Raw genomic sequence first — 21,940 nt, forward strand, 5'->3', positions numbered from 1 at the left:
TGGAAAAAGCATACCATGCAATAATCTGAGTACTGCGCTCAGAGACCAAAACAGCCAAAGAGATATCCGCCATGTTGTGGAGTCAACATTAGTCAGAAATAGCATTATAAATATTCACTTACCTTTGATGATCTTCATCAGAATGCACTCCCAGGAATCCCAGTTCCACAATAAATGTTTGATTTGTTCGATAAAGTTCATAATTTATGTCCAAATACCTCCTTTTGTTAGGGTGTTTGGTAAACAAATCCCAACGCGAGTGCAAGTCCAGCCGAAAAGTCCAAAAAGTTATATTACAGGTCGTAGAGACATGTCAAATGAAATATAGAATCAATCTTTAGGATGTTTTTATCATAAATCTTCAATAATGTTTTTACCGGAGAATTCCTTTGTCTGTAGAAAAGCAATGGAACGCAAGCTAACTTTCACATGACCCGCGTCATGAGCTCGTGGCAATCTGCCAGACACCTGGCTCATTCCCCTCTCATTCGGCCCCACTTCACAGTAGAAGCATCAAACAAAGTTCTAAAGACTGTTGACATCTAGTGGAAGCCTTAGGAAGTGCAATATGACCAATATCTCACTGTATCTTCGATAGGCTATGAGTTGAAAACCTACAAACCTCAGATTTCCCACTTCCTGGTTGGATTTTTCTCAGGTTTTCGCAAGCCATATGACTTCTGTTATACGCACAGACATCATTCAAACAGTTTTAGAAACTTCAGAGTGTTTTAGTATCCAAATATACTAATTATATGCATATTCTAGCTTTTATGGCTGAGTAGCAGGCAGTTTACTCTGGGCACCTTATTCATCCAAGCTACTCAATACTGCCCCCCAGTCACCAAGATGTTAATGGCCCCAGAGTAATAGGCATCTGTGGATAAACACAAGGTCATGGAGTACCCACTCACTGGAACAAGTGTAAGAACTGCATAAATGCTTTAGCATCTAGGAGCAACCAACCTCTTGTCTTTTAATGTAAACTTTGCAATGGTTTGGTTCAAGTGTCTATGTATGTAATGCTATGAACATGATCCTTTGTGTGTATGTTTGTGCATTTGTGTGTGCGTATGTGTTGACTATGTCCGTGTGATAATGATGATGATGATGATGAGGCTGCAGGTGAAACAATGCTTCCTCTAGGGATGTTCTGCCTGTCTACATTTCTCTGCGTTCAGTGACCCTCTCTCCCACCCACACCCCTGCCTCTATCTCATCATCTTATCACCACTGTCTACCAGGGGATGAGAGTGTGGGAGTTCTCCCTCTTCTCTAGCTTTTCTCTTATTCTTTTTTAAGAATATTAATAATGTGCAAAAAAAGACTGATTGTAGATGAAAGGGATTCCATTTAGGACGTTTTCTTTTTGAAGAGAGCATCAATCCCCCGTTCCCCAAACACAAACTAAAAGGGAAGTTGAACGTTTCCCCGCAGGGGGCCACAGAGCCCCATCCAATTATTCACCTCACTCCCACTCGCTCTCATTACCGGATGGGAAACGATAAATGGATAAACACTAGCCAGAGTGAGCCACGGGACTGCAAAACACTGGCGTACAGGCCTGGGTCATGTTCATTTGGGCATGCAGCAGAAAAACAAGTGTTACTGAAGTCCAGGTAGCGAGGGACCATGTTTCGGTCTGTTTTATTTTGTTTGGTGCCTAATGAACATGGCACTGATATCTTCGTTTCTAAACACTCAATCACATTATTACATGAGTCATGGATTTGGAGTTGATTGATTGATTTATCTGACAGTTTAAAAAAAATACAAATGTACACATTTTAAAAAGTTGACAGTGATATATTAAAGTAAATTACTTACTTCCATTGTGGTACAGACATTTCATAGATACAGATACATTTCATAGATACAGACATGAAAATGATTCTATGGTTGTCATCAGTCAGCTTTTGACATTAGATTTAAAATAAGTTTTGGTAGGTATGGCTTTAAGTTTTTGTGGTAGTTTGATCCACTTAACAGCGTTGGTATATAGAAAGGTATTCTTACCGGATAGACACTTCAATTTGAGCCAGATATCTGGGGGCTGAGTCCGTAATAATTCTGTGGACCAGACCAAGAAGAAGGGAAAACCTTGACTGGCTGAATGTTCTTGAACAAGCATCCGCCTCTTTGTATTATTGTCAGTTTTGAACAGAGGGAAGCACAAAAGCCGAGCTGTAACCAGGGGGTCTTTTTTTATTCCAGGAGTGGGAAAGCAGCACTTTCTTTTCTCTGTCTCGCACTGTCTGTGTCTGGAGGGGTGCAGTACTGAGCCATTTGTTTGTATCTATAACTTTTTACATTCTCTGCCTTTGATCCCAGTGTCTGTGTGCTCTCGTCTGACTTCCACTGTGAACGCTATTATCTGATAAGGGAGGCCACTACATTTGTCCTTGCTTTGTTCCCACTGTGTTCCCACTGTTTCTTTCAAGGGGGCGATTGCTGTCAGCCCGCCAACACACACAAACTAACTGCTTTAATCCATGGTGAGCCCAAGCACAGGAACCTATCTGATCAATTTAAATGGTCAATTAGCCACATAGTGATTATGGGGCACAGTGTTTTGTCTTCTACATCCTATTGGATGTAGTTTAATTGCTATCTCCTCTCCCCTTCTCTCTCATTTGCATTCCCTCCCTTTCCCTCTCACTCTTTCTCCCTCCCATTTTTCTCTGTTTCTCTTTTGGCGCTCCTCACTTTGGCCTTACTGCGATCTAACCCCTCAATTGTCGGGGGCAGTCAGATTTAGGTTGAATGCCAAAGGGCTCTGCTTTCCTTTGTAAAACCATAGACTTCCTGTGTTGATTATCAGCAATTCATTTTTTAACCAGCTATTATGGTGAATTCCAGGTTAAGCACACATTCAAACTGCCACAAATTAATCTATTTCTTTAACAGTAACATATGCTCTCGGGACTAAGGGAATGCCATAGGTCTTGTTCCATGCAAAGCTCTTTCTCAAATCTGTTGTATATATGAGAAACGTCCAGAAGTATATAGAGAAACAGAGAGCTATGAGAATGTACCCATCAATCATTCTCGGTCTGTCAGTGCAGACCAGAGTGGTGTGGAACTGAGCAAGTGTTGGGGAGTAGCTCTATTTTACGCTCAATAAGGAGACCGATGTGCCATGATGGAGTAGAGGTCTCAGGGTCTTCACAGCTGCCAGCGTTATTACAGAGGGTAGAGAGAGTGCCGTTTATGCCAAGGCCAAACCAGACAGAGATGGGCAACAGGATATTACAGCTCTGACAGGAAGTAAACATAGGGAGTGGATTGGAGGCTTCCCTGTGAAAGCATTCACATTTAACCTTAATAATAAACTCCCTGTTTGGGGGATAGACAGCAAATCCATTTTCCAATTGACTGGGCGATGAGGAATCAACATCTGGTAAATGGGTTAAACTGTATGTTGTATGCAAGTGAAAGCTGTGCAAATGAACGCTTGTTGTATCGGCATCTTAGCACAGATATCCGTTAATGGACTCTAAAGGACAATTTGGCTTAAATTAGGCGGCAGTGACAGAAATTTCCCCTGTGACCCTTATACAGGAATGCAAAAATAGCACAGAGTCCATATGGCCTCCCTTGTGCAGCCTGTTAACCAGACAAACACTCTCTTCTCAGCAAATTTTTGCTGTCAAGCGTGTCACATTGTCATGTTCTCTGTACAGTTGAAATTATCCAGAGAAGGACAAACCACTCCATTTAAGTCCCGTTACACCATGGGATATCATGTGTTCATCATGTATTTATTGGAGTCCTTCTGACAGACTGTATATTTGAATATTCATCCTTGTCAATGTCTCAGTCAGTTAGAAACATAAATATATATTATATATTTTGATTTGTTTAACACTTTTTTGGTTACTACATGATTGTGATGTCTTCGCTATTCTACAATGTATAAAATTGTGAAAATAAAGAAAAACCTTGAACCTTGAGGTGTTCTAAAACTTTTGGCTGGTACTGTATATACCTATTAGTGAGGTATTCAGAATCCAAAATGGTTAGCAGGCGAGTCCTAACTAGAGGTCGACCGATTATTATTTTTCACCGCCGATACCGATTATTGAAGGGCCAGAAAAGCCGATACCGATTAATCGGCCGATTTAAAAAAATATATATATATGCTGTATTTGTAATAATGACAATTACAACAATATTGAATGAACACTTATTTTAACTTAATATAATACATCAATAAATGAAACATGTTCAATTTGGTTTAAATAATGCAAAAACAAAGTGTTGTAGAAGAAAGTAAAAGTGCAATATGTGCCATGTAAGAAAGCTAACGTTTCAGTTCCTTGCTCAGAACATGAGAACATATGAAAGCTGGTGGTTCCTTTTAACATGAGTCGTCAATATTCCCAGGTAAGAAGTTTTAGGTTGTAGTTATTATAGGAATTATAGGACTATTTCCCTCTATACCATTTGTATTTCATTAACCTTTGACTATTGGATGTTGTTATAGGCACTTTAGTATTGCCAGTGTAACACTATAGCTTCCGTCCCTCTCCTCCCTGGGCTCGAACCAGCAACACAACGACAACAGCCACCATCGAAGCAGCGTTACCCATGCAGAGCAAGGGAACGACTACTAGAAGGCTCAGAGTGAGTGACGTTTGAAACGCTATTACCGCGCGCTAACTAGCTAGCCATTTCACTTCGGTTACACCAGCCTCAGCTCGGGAGTTGATAGGCTTGAAGTCATAAACAGCGCAATGCTTGACGCACAACGAAGAGCTGCTGGCAAAACGCACGAAAGTGCTGTTTGAATGAATATTTATGCGCCTGCTTCTGCCTACCACCACTCAGTCAGATACTTAGATACTTGTATGCTTGTATGCTCAGTCAGATTATATGCAACGCAGGACACGCTAGATCATATCTAGTAATATCATCAACCATGTGTAGTTACTAGTGATTATGATTGATTGTTTTTATAAGATAAGTTTAATGCTAGCTAGCAACTTACCTTAGCTTACTGCATTCGCGTAACAGGCAGTCTCCTTGTGGAGTGCCATGAGAGAGAGGCAGCTCGTTATTGCGTTGGACTAGTTCACTGTAAGGTTGCAAGATTGGATCCCCCGAGCTGACAAGGTGAAAATCTGTCATTCTGCTCCTGAACAAGGCAGTTAACCCACCGTTCCGTCATTGAAAATAAGAATGTGTTCTTAACTGACTTGCCTAGTTAAATAAAGGTATAATTGGCGCCCAAAAATACAGATTTTCCGATTGTTATGAAAACTTGAAATCGGCCCTAATTAATCTGCCATTCCGATTAATCGGTCGACCTCTAGTCCTAACAGGGCCCATTAGTGAAAAGTGAGCAATACATGGTGAGCAAGACTCTTTTCAGTTCTTTGAGTCAACAAATCAAAAGATTTCAAACCTATAAATAGTTTGTGGCTGGAAGAATGGCACCTTTCATGTTATGACTTTCTGTCTTCTAACACTTTGTAACACTTTCATCTTATGATACAACTCACTGCATCATAACAAAGTTATATCAGTAATTATTGTTTAACATTTCATGGCCCTTTTGCTTACTTGTCCCTCTAATGTTTGGATAATGCTATAGTATGGTTTTACTGTACGTACTCATGTAGATTATTTTAACTGCAAGGTTGATATTTTCTGTGTGTGTGTGTGTGTGTGTGTGTGTGTGTGTGTGTGTGTGTGTGTGTGTGTGTGTGTGTGTGTGTGTGTGCGCACACGCACGCTGGCCTGCAGCAATGTTTGATAGTGTGTGTGATGTGATTTCAGGGCCTGACCGAAGGACAGGCGGCCCCATGGGAGACCGCCAAGAAGGATGACAACCGCAACAAGAACCGATATGGCAACATCATCGCTTGTGAGTACTGAAGTGACACAGATACTGAGCTAGACAAGTGTGTTTGGTGTATTTGCGCAAGTATTTTCAGAGCTCAGGAGTCTCCTGTACTCATAGTAGACTTGAGCTAGACGGGTTCTACTCCTTTGAAATGGTTAAATCTTCTCCCATAAGAGAAGACATTTGCAACCGTTTAAGGTTGTTGTAATTATGCCGCAGACTTTGAAAACAGTGGAGTCTACGACACTATCATATTGATAGAGAACCCAAGGCCCCAATTAATGTGATACAAGAAAAGCATATTGTCCCAAGGACATAATACCTTTTTATTAAGGGTTTAGATGTCACTGGCGAGACACTTCCTACAAGTGAAGGCTTTTAAATAAAACATTGCTCTAAAATTAAAAAGCTTGTCACATACTGATAGCCAACAGGAATTATGATACATTTGCTGTTAGTCAAAACGTTTTAATTTCATGGGCTTGTAATGGAAATTGTCCATCTTACTGCATGCTCCTCGTTAAAGTTTGGAAAACCTACTGTACTCTGTGGTTATCTTCATTTAACATAAGTCTGCCAAGAGCGATCGACAGTTAATTGTTAGACCCAAAAAATGCTTTTTAGAAAGTTTCACTCTGCAAACTTGAACAGTCACTGTGTAACAGATTGTTATCTGATCTGGAAAAGGGAAGCACTTTCAATTACATTTCTTCTTTGCCCCCCCCCACCCCCCACACACACTGTGTAAACATAAAGCCTCCCATATGGTCATTTATAATTCAGTAGACATTGCTACCAAAATAAACAGAGTTATTGGCAAACATTTACATATCAGAGAGACTGGAGGAATCGGTGGCGATCCTGTAAAGCAGAGCTGCCCACTGGAACCACTCAAAACACAAATCTTTTAGATTCCTTTCTGTTCTTTAAATTGTCTTTATCCTCTTTTCAGGAATAGTCCCTTGCTACAGTGTCATTTGTTTGGGGAGTTCTTAAAGCTGAGTACATACAGTAAAACACTCTTGGCAGACTTATCAGCTTTGCACACCCTTGGCATTCTCTCAACCAGCTTCACCTGGAATGCTTTTCCAACACTCTTGGAGTTCCCACTTATACTGAGCACTTGTTGGCTGCTTTTCATTCACTCTGTGTGGTTTATATTTGATTGCAATGGAGTACTGGTTGCTATCGCTAGTAGGTTACAGTTGGGTCAATCAAATCCAAATCAAATCAAATGTATTTATATAGCCCTTCGTACATCAGCTGATATCTCAAAGTGCTGTACAGAAACCCAGCCTAAAACCCCAAACAGCAAGCAGGGTCAATGTATGGGACACCCTTTGAAATGAAGTTGAAGGAACCTTCACTGTCAGGCAGACTGTTGTCAACATATTCGAATCTCACCATACCTTCTCTGCTATGCAATCTGGTTTCAGAGCTGGTCTTGGGTGCACCTCAGCCACGCTCAAGGTCCTAAATGATATCTTAACCGCCATCGATAAGAAACATTACTGTGCAGCCGTATTCATTGATCTGGCCAAGGCTTTCGACTCTGTCAATCACCACATCCTCATCGGCAGACTCGACAGCCTTGGTTTCTCAAATGATTGCCTCGCCTGGTTCACCAACTACTCCTCTGATAGAGTTCAGTGTGTCAAATCGGAGGGTCTGCTGTCCGGACCTCTGGCAGTCTCTATGGGGGTGCCACAGGGTTCAATTCTTGGACCGACTCTCTTCTCTGTATACATCAATGAGGTCGCTCTTGCTGCTGGTGAGTCTCTGATCCACCTCTACGCAGACGACACCATTCTGTATACTTCTGGCCCTTCTTTGGACACTGTGTTAACAACCCTCCAGGCAAGCTTCAATGCCATACAACTCTCCTTCTGTGGCCTCCAATTGCTCTTAAATACAAGTAAAACTAAATGCATGCTCTTCAACCGATCGCTACCTGCACCTCCCCGCCTGTCCAACATCACTACTCTGGACGGCTCTGACTTAGAATACGTGGACAACTACAAATACTTAGGTGTCTGGTTAGACTGTAAACTCTCCTTCCAGACCCATATCAAACATCTCCAATCCAAAGTTAAATCTAGAATTGGCTTCCTATTTCGCAACAAAGCATCCTTCACTCATGCTGCCAAACATACCCTTGTAAAACTGACCATCCTACCAATCCTCGACTTTGGCGATGTCATTTACAAAATAGCCTCCTATAGCCTACTCATAAAATTGGATGCAGTCTATCACAGTGCAATCCGTTTTGTCACCAAAGCCCCATATACTACCCACCATTGCGACCTGTACGCTCTCGTTGGCTGGCCCTCGCTTCATACTCGTCGCCAAACCCACTGGCTCCATGTCATCTACAAGACCCTGCTAGGTAAAGACCCCCCTTATCTCAGCTCGCTGGTCACCATAGCATCTCCCAACTGTAGCACACGCTCCAGCAGGTATATCTCTCTAGTCACCCCCAAAACCAATTCTTTCTTTGGCCGCCTCTCCTTCCAGTTCTCTGCTGCCAATGACTGGAACGAACTACAAAAATCTCTGAAACTGGAAACACTTATCTCCCTCACTAGCTTTAAGCACCAACTGTCAGAGCAGCTCACAGATTACTGCACATGTACATAGCCCACCTATAATTTAGCCCAAACAACTACCTCTTTCCCTACTGTATGTATTTAATTTATTTATTTTGCTCCTTTGCACCGCATTATTTTTATTTCTACTTTGCACATTCTTCCATTGCAAATCTACCATTCCAGTGTTTTACTTGCTATATTGTATTTACTTTGCCACCATGGCCTTTTTTTGCCTTTACCTCCCTTATCTCACCTCATTTGCTCACATCGTATATAGACTTGTTTATACTGTATTATTGACTGTATGTTTGTTTTACTCCATGTGTAACTCTGTGTCGTTGTATGTGTTGAACTGCTTTACTTTATCTTGGCCAGGTCGCAATTATAAATGAGAACTTGTTCTCAACTTGCCTACCTGGTTAAATAAAGGTGAAATAAAATAAAAAATTAAATCACATACAGTAGGTCTGGAACTTTTTGGGTATATAGCATTTTATTATTGATTTCTTAAGTAAATAGAACTTTGGTTTACAAGAAACTAGAGGGAGCAAAGATGTTTAGCTGTCAAGAAAATAGTATGTTTACATTGAAGGGCAAAGAATCAACATGATTTGACATTACAATGATATCGTCTCTTTCCGGGAAAAGCAATCGAGTAGGCTTTGCCTGATGCAATCTGATTCAGACATGAACCAATACTGCACTATTGCCATTGACTGAGGCAACAACACAACCCCCACTGAGTTGTGAGTGTTGTGCGCTTTATTACACAAACTGTCACTCACTAGAGTCAGCTTGTGTTTGGAATCATGCGTAACACCTTCAGTCAGAATGTGTTGTGTGAAGGAGTGCTCCCGGAATGATAAGTATCCCAGTTAAGTTCCGTAAAAAAAGAGGTAACTGCCACTCTGGCGGCTCACCGGTAGTCGATTCAGTTCAAGTTGGGCTGCATATGTGTGCACGTCTGTCAAAGAACAAGCTCTTTGGAAGTCGCTCATATCTTAACTGCCATTTAATTCCCGGCACGTAACGTTGAAGTATCTTCAGAGGTTCTCTTGAAGTCGTTGCCGTAGAAATCCTTTGATGTATTGACCAAAGACTGACGATTAGCATTCTCTTGACTCTCTACTTCCCCAATGTTTACTGGGTGCTTTTTTGCACATGGCATTGATGTGAAGAACTCCCAGGAAGCATTGATTACATTTCCACAAGACAATCAGGCTCCAATTCAGTGAGGTTATTGAATGCTGGGTGTTAACAACTATATGATGTAATTGGGTATAATTACAAATTATTATTATTATTATTAATAGGATGTAATTCATGCTTAAGCGCTACAATATATATGATTGACACATTTATTAGACCTAAAAACATTCTTATTTAAAGGAACCCGCTATGATGTACTGTGTATGGCTGCCATCTTAAGCTTTGACCCAACTTTGCTATTTTGTGATTATTTTGGTGTTTATCTTTACTTTGATTGCACGGAATGTATCCTTTATATTTCTTATGATCATCAAAAACTTTTGAACATCAGATAGTTAGTTACTAACCTTCAACTTCGAATCGGCTCTTTATGTACATCTGATCCAGTAGTGTAAAGTACTTAAGTAAAAATACTTGGATGACCACCTAGTAAAGATATCAACACTATGAAATAACGCATTTGGAATCATGTAAATTAGTATCCATAATAGTTACAGCTTTGCACACGCTTGGCATTCTCTCAACCAGTGTCATCTGGAATGCTTTTCCAACAGTCTTGAAGGAGTTCCCACATATGCTGAGCACTTGTTGGCTGCTTTTCCTTCACTCTGTGGTCTGACTCATCCCAAACCATCGCAATTGGGTTGAGATCGGGTGATTGTGGAGGCCAGGTCATCTGATGCAGCACTCCATCACTATCCTTGGTACAATAGCCCTTACACAGCATGTAGTTGTGTTGGGTCATTGTCCAGTTGAAAAATAAATGATAGTCCCACTAAAGGCAAACCAGATGGGATTGTGTATTTCCTGCAGAATGCTGTGGTAGCCATGCTGGTTAAGTGTGCCTTGAATTCTAAATAAATCACCAACCGTGTCACCAGCAAAGCATCCCAACCCCTCAATGCTTCACGGTGGGAACCACACGAGGAGATCATCTGTGATGGACTGTCATTTCTCTTTGCTTATTTGAGCTTTTCTTGCCATAATATGGACTTGGTCTTTTACCAAATACGGCTATCTTCTGTATACCACCCCTACCTTGTCACAACACAACTGATTGGCTCAAACGCCAGAAGAAGGAAAGAAATTCCACAAATTAACTTTTTAACAAGGCACACCTGTTAATTGAAATGCATTCCAGGTGACTACCTCATGAAGCTGGTTGAGAGAATGCCAAGAGTGTTCAAAGCTGTCAAGGCAAATGGTGGCTACTTTGAAGAATCTCAAATATAAATATATTTTGATTTGTTTAACATTTTTTTGGTTACTACATGATTCCATATGTTTATTTCATAGTTTTGATGTCTTCACTATTATTCTACAATGTAGAAAATAGTACAAAATAAAGAACCCTTGGGTGAGCCAACTATAGCCCCATAGACTCTGAAACATGAAAGCCTTTAAGACTGGTATAACTCAGTTATTTTATACCCATGCTCAAAATACATTTACCCAGTGAAAGATGGGCTAATAGAAAGACAAGACTATTGCAAATGACATTAATGCTATTTATTGGATCATGACTAGCATAGCACAAATCGAAGCTAGCTGACCGGAGCTAACAAACAGCTAACCGGAGCTTACAGTACAACAATTACAACGTTCTTCAACATCACAGTTACAACATAACATTATCTAAACCCTTAAAATATATTGCCAGGATTGTCTTTTTCAAAAATAAAAATATTCATGAGTTAACAATTCATTTTTTTCTAGATCAAAGGAATGCACCGCCATTTCATTTTACACTCAACATGCGTTTTCTGTCTAGTATATGACGTTATATAATTACTATGTTGTTCAAAACCATTACATTCACTTCAACAGGCAAATTACACAACTATATTGAGGTATTCAGTGTATTTTCACACTTTACTGACCTGTAACACAGGATAAATGATGAAACAGGAAAACATGGCTTCTCTTTGAAAGGTTCTCTCAATTATGAGAACACACAGGTGCAGGATCGCATATAGTCCCAGTGCAAAGAAAACAGGTCTTACTGCCCCCTACTGGCCATCAGTAGTATAAATGCATCGAAATAGCTTTTCAGTAAAGGCATTCTTTCCCAATACAATTAAACAATACATAAAAACAAACAAATACATTACATCACCGCACTCCCTCTCTTGCTCTTGGTCCTCAGCGTTGTAAGTCACCTTGATTTAGCACCTGTGTGTTTCTTTATGAAAATATTTAGTGAACTCCATGACAGTAGCTAAAGCAAGGAGCTATAGCAGCACACAAGTAGACTACAAATGCATCCTGGGGTGGGCATGCCCTGAGCTCGTGAAGTGAGTGATACTGGAGTGAAACTGGAGCGGGCGACAAGGCAGACGATCCAGCATTTGTGAATTCCGCTTCAAAGCTCCAGTGAAATTGGGCACACTCTGCTCCAGCTCCGCTGACATACTCTGATCCTGACTGGTTGTATCACCGTCTGGTATTGCAACTGCACCACCCGCGACCGGGAGACAGAGGGTGGTTTAGACGGCCCAGCCCATCACTGGAGGCGAGCTCCCAGCCATCCAGGATGTACAGTACATGCCAGGCGGTGTACGAGAAAGGTCTGAAAATTTGCGAAAGACTCCAGCCACCCGAGACATGTCTGTTTCTCCATGCTCCCTACCAGCAGGCAGTACCGGTGCCTCAAGGTTCAAACAGACAGACTCCTAAACAGCTTCTAATTCCCTGGCCATAAGACCGTTAAATGGCTAACAACTACTGCTTTCTCTCTCCCACAGACAATCCACACTGACTGTATGCCCATCCACAGGTCTCTACCCACTCAAACACAACCTACACTGCTGCTAAAATTTAGTATTAGTATTTATCCTGCTTCTGGTTACTTACTCCTGTTTACATGTACAGTATATATTACCATGAGTATGTACAGTGGGGTAAAAAAGTATTTAGTCAGCCACCAATTGTGCAAGTTCTCCCACTTAAAAAGATGAGAGAGGCCTGTAATTTTCATCATAGGTACACTTCAACTATGACAGACAAAATGAGAAAAATCACATTGTAGGATTTTTAATGAATTTATTTGCAAATTATGGTGGAAAATAAGTATTTGGTCACCTACAAACAAGCACGATTTCTGGCTCTCACAGACCTGTAACTTCTTCTTTAAGAGGCTCATCTGTCCTCCACCTGTATTAATGGCACCTGTTTGAACTTGTTATCAGTATAAAAGACACCTGTCCACAACCTCAAACAGTCACCCTCCAAACTCCACTATGGCCAAGATCAAAGAGCTGTCAAAGGACACCCGAAACAAAATTGTAGACCTGCACCAGGCTGAGAATACTGAATCTGCAATAGGTAAGTAGCTTGGTTTGAAGAAATCAACTGTGGGAGCAATTATTTTGGAAATGGACGACATAAAAGACCACTGATAATCTCCCTCGATCTGGGGCTCCACGCAAGATCTCACCCCGTGGGGTCAAAATTATCACAAGAATGGTGAGCAAAAATCCCAGAACCACACGGGGGGACCTAGTGAATGACCTGCAGAGAGCTGGGACCAAAGTAACAAAGCCTACCATCAGTAACACACTACGCCGCCAGGGACTCAAATCCTGCAGTGCCAGACGTGTTCCCTTGCTTAAGCCAGTACATGTCCAGGCCCGTCTGAAGTTTGATAGAGAGCGTTTAGATGATCCAGAAGAAGATTGGGAGAATGTCATATGGTCAGATGAAACCAAAATATAACTTTTTGGTAAAAACTCAACTCGTCGTGTTTGGAGGACAAAGAATGCTGAGTTGCATCCAAAGAACACCATACCTACTGTGAAGCATGGGGGTGGAAACATTATGCTTTGGGGCTGTTTGTCTGCAAAGGGACCAGGACGACTGATCCGTGTAAAGGAAAGAATGAATGGGGCCATGTATCGTGAGATTTTGAGTGAAAACCTCCTTCCATCAGCAAGAACATTGAAGATGAAACGTGGCTGGGTTTTTCAGCATGACAATGACAAACACACCGCCCAGGCGATGAAGGAGTGGCTTCGTAAGAAGTATTTCAAGGTCCTGGAGTGGCCTAGCCAGTCTCCAGATCTCAACCCCATAGAAAATCTTTTGAGGGTGAGTTGAAAGTCTGTGTTGCCCAGCAACAGCCCCAAAACATCACTGCTCTAGAAGAGATCTGCATGGAGGAATGGGCCAAAATACCAGCAACAGTGTGTGAAAACCTTGCGAAGACTTACAGAAAATGTTTGACCTCTGTCATTGCCAACAAAGGGTATGTAACAAAGTATTGAGAAACTTTTGTTATTGACCAAATACTTATTTTCCACCATAATTTGCAAATAAGTTCATAATAAATCCTATAATGTGATTTTTCTGGATTTTATTTCTCATTTTGTCTGTCATGGTTGAAGTGTACCTATGATGAAAATTACAGGCCTCTCATCTTTTTAAGTGGGAGAACTTGCACAATTGGTGGCTGACTAAATACTTTTTTGCCCCACTGTATATTACCGTAAGTTTTTATATATTCCTGCTACCAGTCACTTTTCAGCCGTTTTTCCATGTATATCCTACTACCAGTCACTTTATGTGTAAACCCACCTCAACCACATCAATACCCCTGTAAGATTTTCACTGCACTGTTTTACACCTGTTTTTTCAATGACGGTAGGCCATCATTGTAAATAAGAATTTGTTCTTAACTGACTTGCCTAGCTAAATAAGGGTTAAATTAAAATTTAAAAAGCACCTGTTGTATCAAATTTCATTGGTCACATACCCGTGTTTAGCAAATGTTATTGCTGGTGTAGCGAAATGCTTGTGTTTCTAGCTCCAGCAGTGAGGTAATATCTAAAGCTTGGTCGCAAATGGGTCTTCCAAATGGACAAAGACCCCAAGCATACTTCCAAAGTTGAGGCAAAATGGCTTAAGGACAACAAAGACAAGGTATTGGAGTAGCCATCACAAAGCCCTGAACTCAATCCTGTTGAAAAGTTGTGGCCAGAACTGAAAAAGCGTGTGCGAGCAAGGAGGCCTACATACTTGACTCGTTTACACCAGCTATGGCTGGAAAAATGGGCCAAAATTCACCCAACTTATTGTGGGAAGCTTGTGGAAGGCTAACCAAAATGTTTGACCCAAGTTAAACAATTTAAAGGCAATGCTACCAAATACTAATGGAGCGTATGTAAACTTCTGAGCCACTGGGAATGTGATGAAAGAAATAAATGCTGAAATAAAGCATTCTCTACTATTTTTCTGACATTTCACATTCTTAAAATAAAGTGGTGATCCTAACTGACCTAAGACAGGGAATTTTTACTATGATTAAATGTTAGGAATTGTGATAAACTGAGTTTAAATGTATTTGGCTAAGGTATATGTAAACTTCCGACTTCAACTGTTCATATGAGATGAGTAATGCAAAATATGTTTTTTTTAAATGACCAGTGTTCCATTATTAAAGTAGCCAGGGATTTCAAGTCTGTGTATATGGCAGCAGCCTCTAATGTGCTAGTGATGGCTATTTAACAGTCTGATGGCCTTGAGAGAGAAGCTGTTTTTCAGTCTCTTGGTCCCAGCTTTGATGCTCCTGTACTGACCTCGCCTTTTTTTTCTTTTTAATTTTACCCTTATTCAACCAGGCAAGTCAGTTAAGAACAAATGTTCTTATTTTCAATGACGGCCTAGGAACAGTGGGTTAACTGCCTGTTCAGGGGCAGAACGACAGATTTGTACCTTGTCAGCTCGGGGATTTGAACTTGCAACCTTCCGGTTACTAGTCCAACGCTCTAACCACTAGGCTACCCTGCCGCCCCTCCTGGATATTAGCAGGGTAAACAGGCAGTGGCTCGGGTCTTTGTTGTCCTTGATGATCTTTTTGGCCTTCCTGTAATATCGAGTGCTGTAGGTGTCCTGGAGGGCAGGTAGTTTGCACCCGGTGATGCGTTGGGCAGACCGCGCCACCCTCTGGAGAGCTCTGCGGTTGCAGGTGGTGCAGTTGCCATACCAGGTGGTGATACAGCCCGACAGGATACTTTCAATTGTGCATCTGTAGAAGTTTGTGAGGGTTTTAGGTGACAAGCCAAACTTCTTCAGCCTCCTGATGTTGAACAGGCGCTGTTGCGCCTTTTTCACCACACTGTCTGTGTGGGTGGACCATTTCAGTTTGTCAGTGACGTGTATGCCGAGGAAATTGAAGCTTTCCACCTTCTCCACTTCGGTCCCGTTGATGTGGATAGGGGGGTGCTCCCTTTGCTGTTTCCTGAAGTCCACAATTAGCTTTTTTGTTTTGTTGACATTGAGTGAGAGGTTATTTTCTGGCACCACACACCCAGGGCCCTCACCTCCTTCTTGTAGGCTCTCGTCATATTTGGTAATCAGGCCTACTACTGTTGTGTCGTATGCAAACTTGATGATTGAGTTGGAAGTGTGCGTGGCCACTCAGTCATGAATGAACAGGGAGTACAGGAAGGGGCTGAGCACGCACCCTTGTGGGGCCCCATTGTTGAGGATCAGCGAAGTGGAGGTGTTGTTTCCTACCTTCACCACCTGGTAGCGGCCCGTCAGGAAGTTAGGTTGTCCGGAAGCAAGACGTCGGTGTCTGCGACTTGGCTGGTTTTCCTTTTGTAGTTCATGATTGTCTGTAGACCCTGTCACACACGTCTCGTGTCTGAGCCGTTGAATTGCCACTCCACTTTGTCTCTATACTGAAGTTTTGCCTGTTTGATTGCATTACGGAGGGAATAACTGCAGTGTTTGTATTCGGCCATATTCCCAGCCACCTTGCCGTGGTTAAATGCAATGGTTCGCGCTTAATCCTGTGCACGTGGCGAATAAAACTTGAAACTTGACCCTTAGACTATCTAGCTTACAAAAGAGTCTAATATATCTTCCTACAGTACTTTTTAACAGTACATTTATATATTTCCTATTGGGCAAAGACCTCCACCTCCTTCTCTTGCTAATACATTTCCTTGGCTGTAATCCATTCCCGATCTGAATGATACTGTGCCTGTCCAAACATGGACTTCTCGTTGAATGGGGTCAAAGTCAACAGTTAGTGTCGTTGATGAAACACCCCGCATCTCTCAGGTACACCTCATGGCAGTCTAATCTCTGAACTGCAGAACAGGGTTAAACCGGATCATCCAACTACCAGCATGCAGCACAAACAACATTCTATCAGTTTGACATTGGAACCTCCAGGAGGTCTGACTTTTATAGGTTAAATCAACCCTGTTAAACTCTGAGCAATTGTTTTGGACCCAGTACCGTGAAATATAATTTGAAAGCTACAGCCCTTGTCTTTTTGTAAATCAAACTCAAATCTTTCTGCTCGCAATTATCCGAATTTAGCCCCCCGCTGCCTCCACATAAAGGCCATAAATCCCATATACAATGTTGCTAATTTCACCAAAAGTGTAAACATTTAGTTTGCATTGAAAGGGTACACCTTGATGGTCATTGTAAAGCAGTGCATTTCCTTCTCCAACTTGTATGCATCTTCCACATGCACCGTTGATCTAACACAGATGTCTACAATAGGAAAAGTACATGGGAAAAGAGGTTTGAAGTTTCTTCACCGGTTTGTCTTTTTTGAGATAATTTGAAAGCCCTGATTGCTTGAGTGATTTTAAGATGTCAGGCTTGAAAATCTGAGTAGCCATTATGGCACAATGTCTCACTACCCAAACCAGACACAACTGGTTTCAAGTGGCCAAGAGACGTCATGTGATCTCCTATTGCTATCTCGTGGACGAACTGGGAATCAGACAGAGGATATATTTACATCAATAAATAGGGAGAGACTTCAGCTTTCTCCTCATGTCATTCCTGCAATATGAAAAACGACTTTGCACTTTTAAAATGGCTGTGTTCCTATGGGAATTTGAGCATGCGTCACCATTAGGTCATATGTGTTTGTAGGACTTTTGAAACCGACATGTACTTCATGAAGGTAGTATACAATATTATGTGTGGTTTAGAAAATGCTGCCAGAAGGCGTCAGAGTTTAACAGGTTAAAGTCCATAATGCATTCAGGCACGTTGACAGTTTAGTGGCAATCTATAAATTCTGTGGGGACAACATGGGCTTTAAAGATTAATGGAGCTGTGACATACCATGCGTTACTGGGAGAAGGCAGATCCCCTCGATCAGCAATTCAAATCCGATACTGTTGTGTTTTTAACGTGTCTAAGGTTTTCACTGTAATCCTTTCTCCATGACATAGACTGTGAAACAGAGATTATAATAATCTGTTGGTCTCAGTAAAATACAGGATTTGATCGACAATAGTCAACGACGATAGATATTTAGTGTACAAAATCAGATATGCCTCTTACTCAAGTTCATCTGGTCCAAGCTGCTCTGCAGAATTAAAGTTTGCAGGCCTGCACCAAACTTTTACAAAAAGAGTTCAGCTGAGGAATCGGTAGCATAAATCAGTAATGAGTTCAAACCTTCCGTTTGAGGACTGGGCTAGTGATGTCTTTATTGGGATTGTGCTTGAGGCGTGTGGTGCTTAAGATGTATAGGTGTTATAGCCTGGAGGCCTGCACAGGGAACCCTTGTGTGGGCAGGGTCCTCTGTGGCGCCACCTTCACACAACCCCCTGCCAGCCCTCACCCAGTGTCCTGGCTCACGTGAGAGGAGAGGTAGGGAGAGGGTCGCTCAGCCAACCAATGGAATTTCGTTTTTTAACTGTCATCACCCAGTAAATATAGATCAGCAAGAACACAACCGCGGAGTATAGGCTGACATCTCTGATAAGCGCAGATATGAAGTTATCGTCCTCAGTACATGCCTTATTGGAATGCTGCTAGGCCTATCATCCAGGAGCGTCAGATCAGTCAGGAAATGTGCTGCAGTGCTCATACATTTGCATACCACAGATCAAAGTGAGAAGGGATCAATGTGTTACACATCATCCCATCATCATCACGTCCTTTTTTTTCTCCTCTCATGGGCCCCGCCGCCACCACCATCGCCATCACTCCCTTACTTGCCAAGCAGAAGCCCTGTGGAGTCCAGCTCAAGATTTCACATGTCAAAATTACAGTAATGGGTCATGTCTTTGTAGAGCGAAAGGTAGATGTTGTGGTTGAAGTGTTGTGGAAATTATAACCAAAAGGAAGAGAGACTGTAGATTCTTAAATCAACTACTTTATTTGCAAAAATGGAGCAGTTAACAATCACTCAATGGTGCAGAGTTAAGGGCCCAACGAACAGAGTTGGATCTCAGCTTTAATAGAAAAGTACAACCTCTGTCTATGTGGCAGTTAGCAGATGTGTGTGAACAGGGGCGGGGAACATAGTGTGTAAAAGGCGATTCGTTTGTCTGTGCAGATTAAGATGGCACGAGGGCTCAACAGTCTAACTGCATTTGCCACAGCTCACACTATAAATGTGCTCCTTTCTGCAAGTTTCCACACAGCTGAGTTCCTGCAGATAGTAAAAACACAGGATGTGTCACATGCTGCGATCTTAGCTATACGTCAAGTCTTATGACTAAGTCGCACAAAGAGTGTACAGAGTGATATACTATACACAGGCCTCTCTCATCTTTTTAAGTGGGAGAACTTGCACAATTGGTGGCTGACAAAAATACGTTTTTTGCCCCACTGTATGTAAACGGCTACAAGAAATACAGATGAAAACTCTCTAGGTAGGTAGTGTGGTCTACAGTTCATCATGAGATACTCTATCTCAGGCGAGCAATAGCTCGAGACTTCCTTCGATATCGTGCCATTAAAATACTTTTGCCATTAAAATACTGCAAATCGGTCTCTCGCACTAGGGTGTGTTTTGCACTAAAGCTGTTGTAGTGGCACATGTAGGCTGCATCTCAAATGGCATCCTTTTCCCTGTACAATGCACTACTTTTGACCAGGGCCCATAGTGCACTACTTTTGACCAGGGCCCATAGTGCACTACTTTTGACCAGGGCCCATAGTGCACTACTTTTGACCAGGGCCCATAGTGCACTACTTTTGACCAGGGCCCATAGTGCACTACTTTTGACCACTGCCCTATGCAGGGATTAGGGTGCCGAAGTCCTCAGACATTTGATGTTCAGGTGTAGTTGTGTGAACCTTGAATGGGTAAATGTAACTTTAGGCCTGCTCTTTGTGAATTTTTGACCCCACAGATGACCACACTCGAGTCAGGCTGCAACTGCTGGACGGAGACCCCCACTCAGACTACATCAACGCCAACTACATAGACGTAAGTATGGGGCGGCGGAGATGTGAAGGGGAATGGAATTTGTATCAGATTGCTTTTGAATTTGACTTAATACAAGGTCTCATTTAGCCTTCTGACACCATGTATTAGTAAGGAGATGAGACAGCATTTCACTTCATGACATCTTTACTAAGATAAAATCAAATATTGCATAGAGCATTACGGGTGCTGTAGTACATCACGCTACAAACATTACTATTATGAATGGTCAGTGAAGACTGATTTTACAAGGATGGACTCAAAATATGACACACCATCGTCACACAAACGGAGGTTATATATACAGTAGAAAACATATACGCTTATTACGAGGCAATGTGCCTGTAACATTGACATATCTGCTGCAAACACAGCGTACTGCATCTGAGCATGCATTTGCTCATCTTCGGATGAAAGAATTCTGCATTGACATAACTACCATAACGACAGTGTAGATATGATTGTCTCTATTATGCTGTGGGGACTGGGAATGCCCTGTACTCCGAGAAGCAACATCAGGACAAGTCGGCATTATAGCTGTGTGTATTATCATATCATCGAGCCCCATTTCCTCTAATAAAACAATTACTGGGTCGATGTGCCAAGATCCGCTGGTAAAATGTATTGTTATACCCAGCTCTAAGAGCCTCAACTGTGTTGATTTTTTTATTTATCTCATAGCGGTTGTAATAGTAATGAATTTGTAGAATTTGTTTCACGCACACATTCCCACTTGAAATGGTGAAATGGCAATGTCCTATTAAGGATATGAAATGTATATACTGTATTCATTTGAACTAAGCATTCTGTCTCGATGGAACAATATGTTAGAATTTCCATTTTGGAGGATAGGAAAATGAAGGTTCTCGGATTTGATTTGATCTGATTTGAAAGGACCTTGAGCTGTTACAGTACGCCTGGGGGTTTTCTTTTTTCTCTTCTTTTTCTCACAGGGGTACCATAGACCAAGACATTACATCGCTACACAAGGTAATTAAATTGGATGGGGGGGCTGGTAAGACGCAAGACACCTGGAAAAGTATCCCCAGACATGGGGGAGGCAATTACTCAGACGTAAAAAAGATATATATATATATATATATAATAATAATACTCTTAAAGCCAATGACAAAAATGTAACACCCCATTCCTTTTGTTCCATAACAAACTGGGGCTTATCGTTAACTGATCCTGGGCATGGTTGTGATTTGGATAAGTCGCTCTCCTTCTGGGATAAGATAAAGGGCGCGCTCCTCTGCTCCATTGCTAACGCCTGGATAGGTATTTTAAGTATCGGGCTAACCACGTTTTAGAAATCTGTCAGTCAATGACACAGTTGATGACATGGCACACAACGATTGGTTGATGCATGCAACGTCTGAGCAGGGGAACGCGACCAAATAATGATGAGACAGTGATGTCTGAATATTATTTGGGAAGTATAACTGCACTGGGAGGTCAATGGGGGCTCTGGTCAAAAGTAATGCACTATATCGGGGATACAATGTGCCATTTCCGGGGATAGGGTATAATTTTAAAAGAGGCCCGAATGACACAATTTTAACATTATGCAGGGAAGAACGACTGCCCCCTCTCATTGACGCCACAGAAGTTCAAAGCCGACCACGGTACTGCAGGCATTGTTAGCTAAAAACAGAATCCCCAATTGTGAATGGAAAATGTGCAATCTTTGTGGTCAATCTTCGTGTAAAAAAATAAGTATAATTCAAAGACAATCATGGTACCAGTATTTGCTTCTAATACACCAGATGTATGTTCTTGAACCGATTATTTTTTAAATCACACAAGTTATAAGGATTATTTAGTTGCTAATGGCATCCTGCAGTACCCCAGTTGGCCTTCAACTTGAGTTACTCAATGAGATGGGGCAACACTGAGCTAACCTGCAATGTCACTTCCTGGAGCAGCTCAAACTGTGTATTTTATGTCACCACGAGTCTCCATCTTTACTGACTTAATTTGGCTTCAATTCGGTGCTTCTTAATCCTGGTCCTATGGACCCAAAGGGGTGCACATTTTTGTTTTTGCCCTAGCACTTCACACCTGATTCCAATTGTCAACTCATCATATTTGATGATT

The 21,940-nt window shown here is 41.7% G+C and overlaps 1 protein-coding gene across 7 annotated transcripts in view; it reads left to right on the forward strand.

Annotated features, from left to right (window-relative positions):
* Window positions 1-21,940, forward strand: part of ptprt (protein tyrosine phosphatase receptor type T) — a 415,965-nt gene that overhangs the window by 370,795 nt on the left and 23,230 nt on the right. For all 7 annotated transcript variants that reach the window (XM_042301053.1, XM_042301087.1, XM_042301062.1 and 4 more), the window contains 3 exons: window positions 5,782-5,869; window positions 19,767-19,843; window positions 20,794-20,830. In XM_042301053.1, the coding sequence (XP_042156987.1) occupies window positions 5,782-5,869; window positions 19,767-19,843; window positions 20,794-20,830 (202 nt within the window). The remainder of the gene's footprint in view (window positions 1-5,781; window positions 5,870-19,766; window positions 19,844-20,793; window positions 20,831-21,940) is intronic.

This window comes from Oncorhynchus tshawytscha, linkage group LG02, assembly GCF_018296145.1.
Source record: "Oncorhynchus tshawytscha isolate Ot180627B linkage group LG02, Otsh_v2.0, whole genome shotgun sequence".
Lineage (NCBI taxonomy): Eukaryota > Metazoa > Chordata > Actinopteri > Salmoniformes > Salmonidae > Oncorhynchus > Oncorhynchus tshawytscha.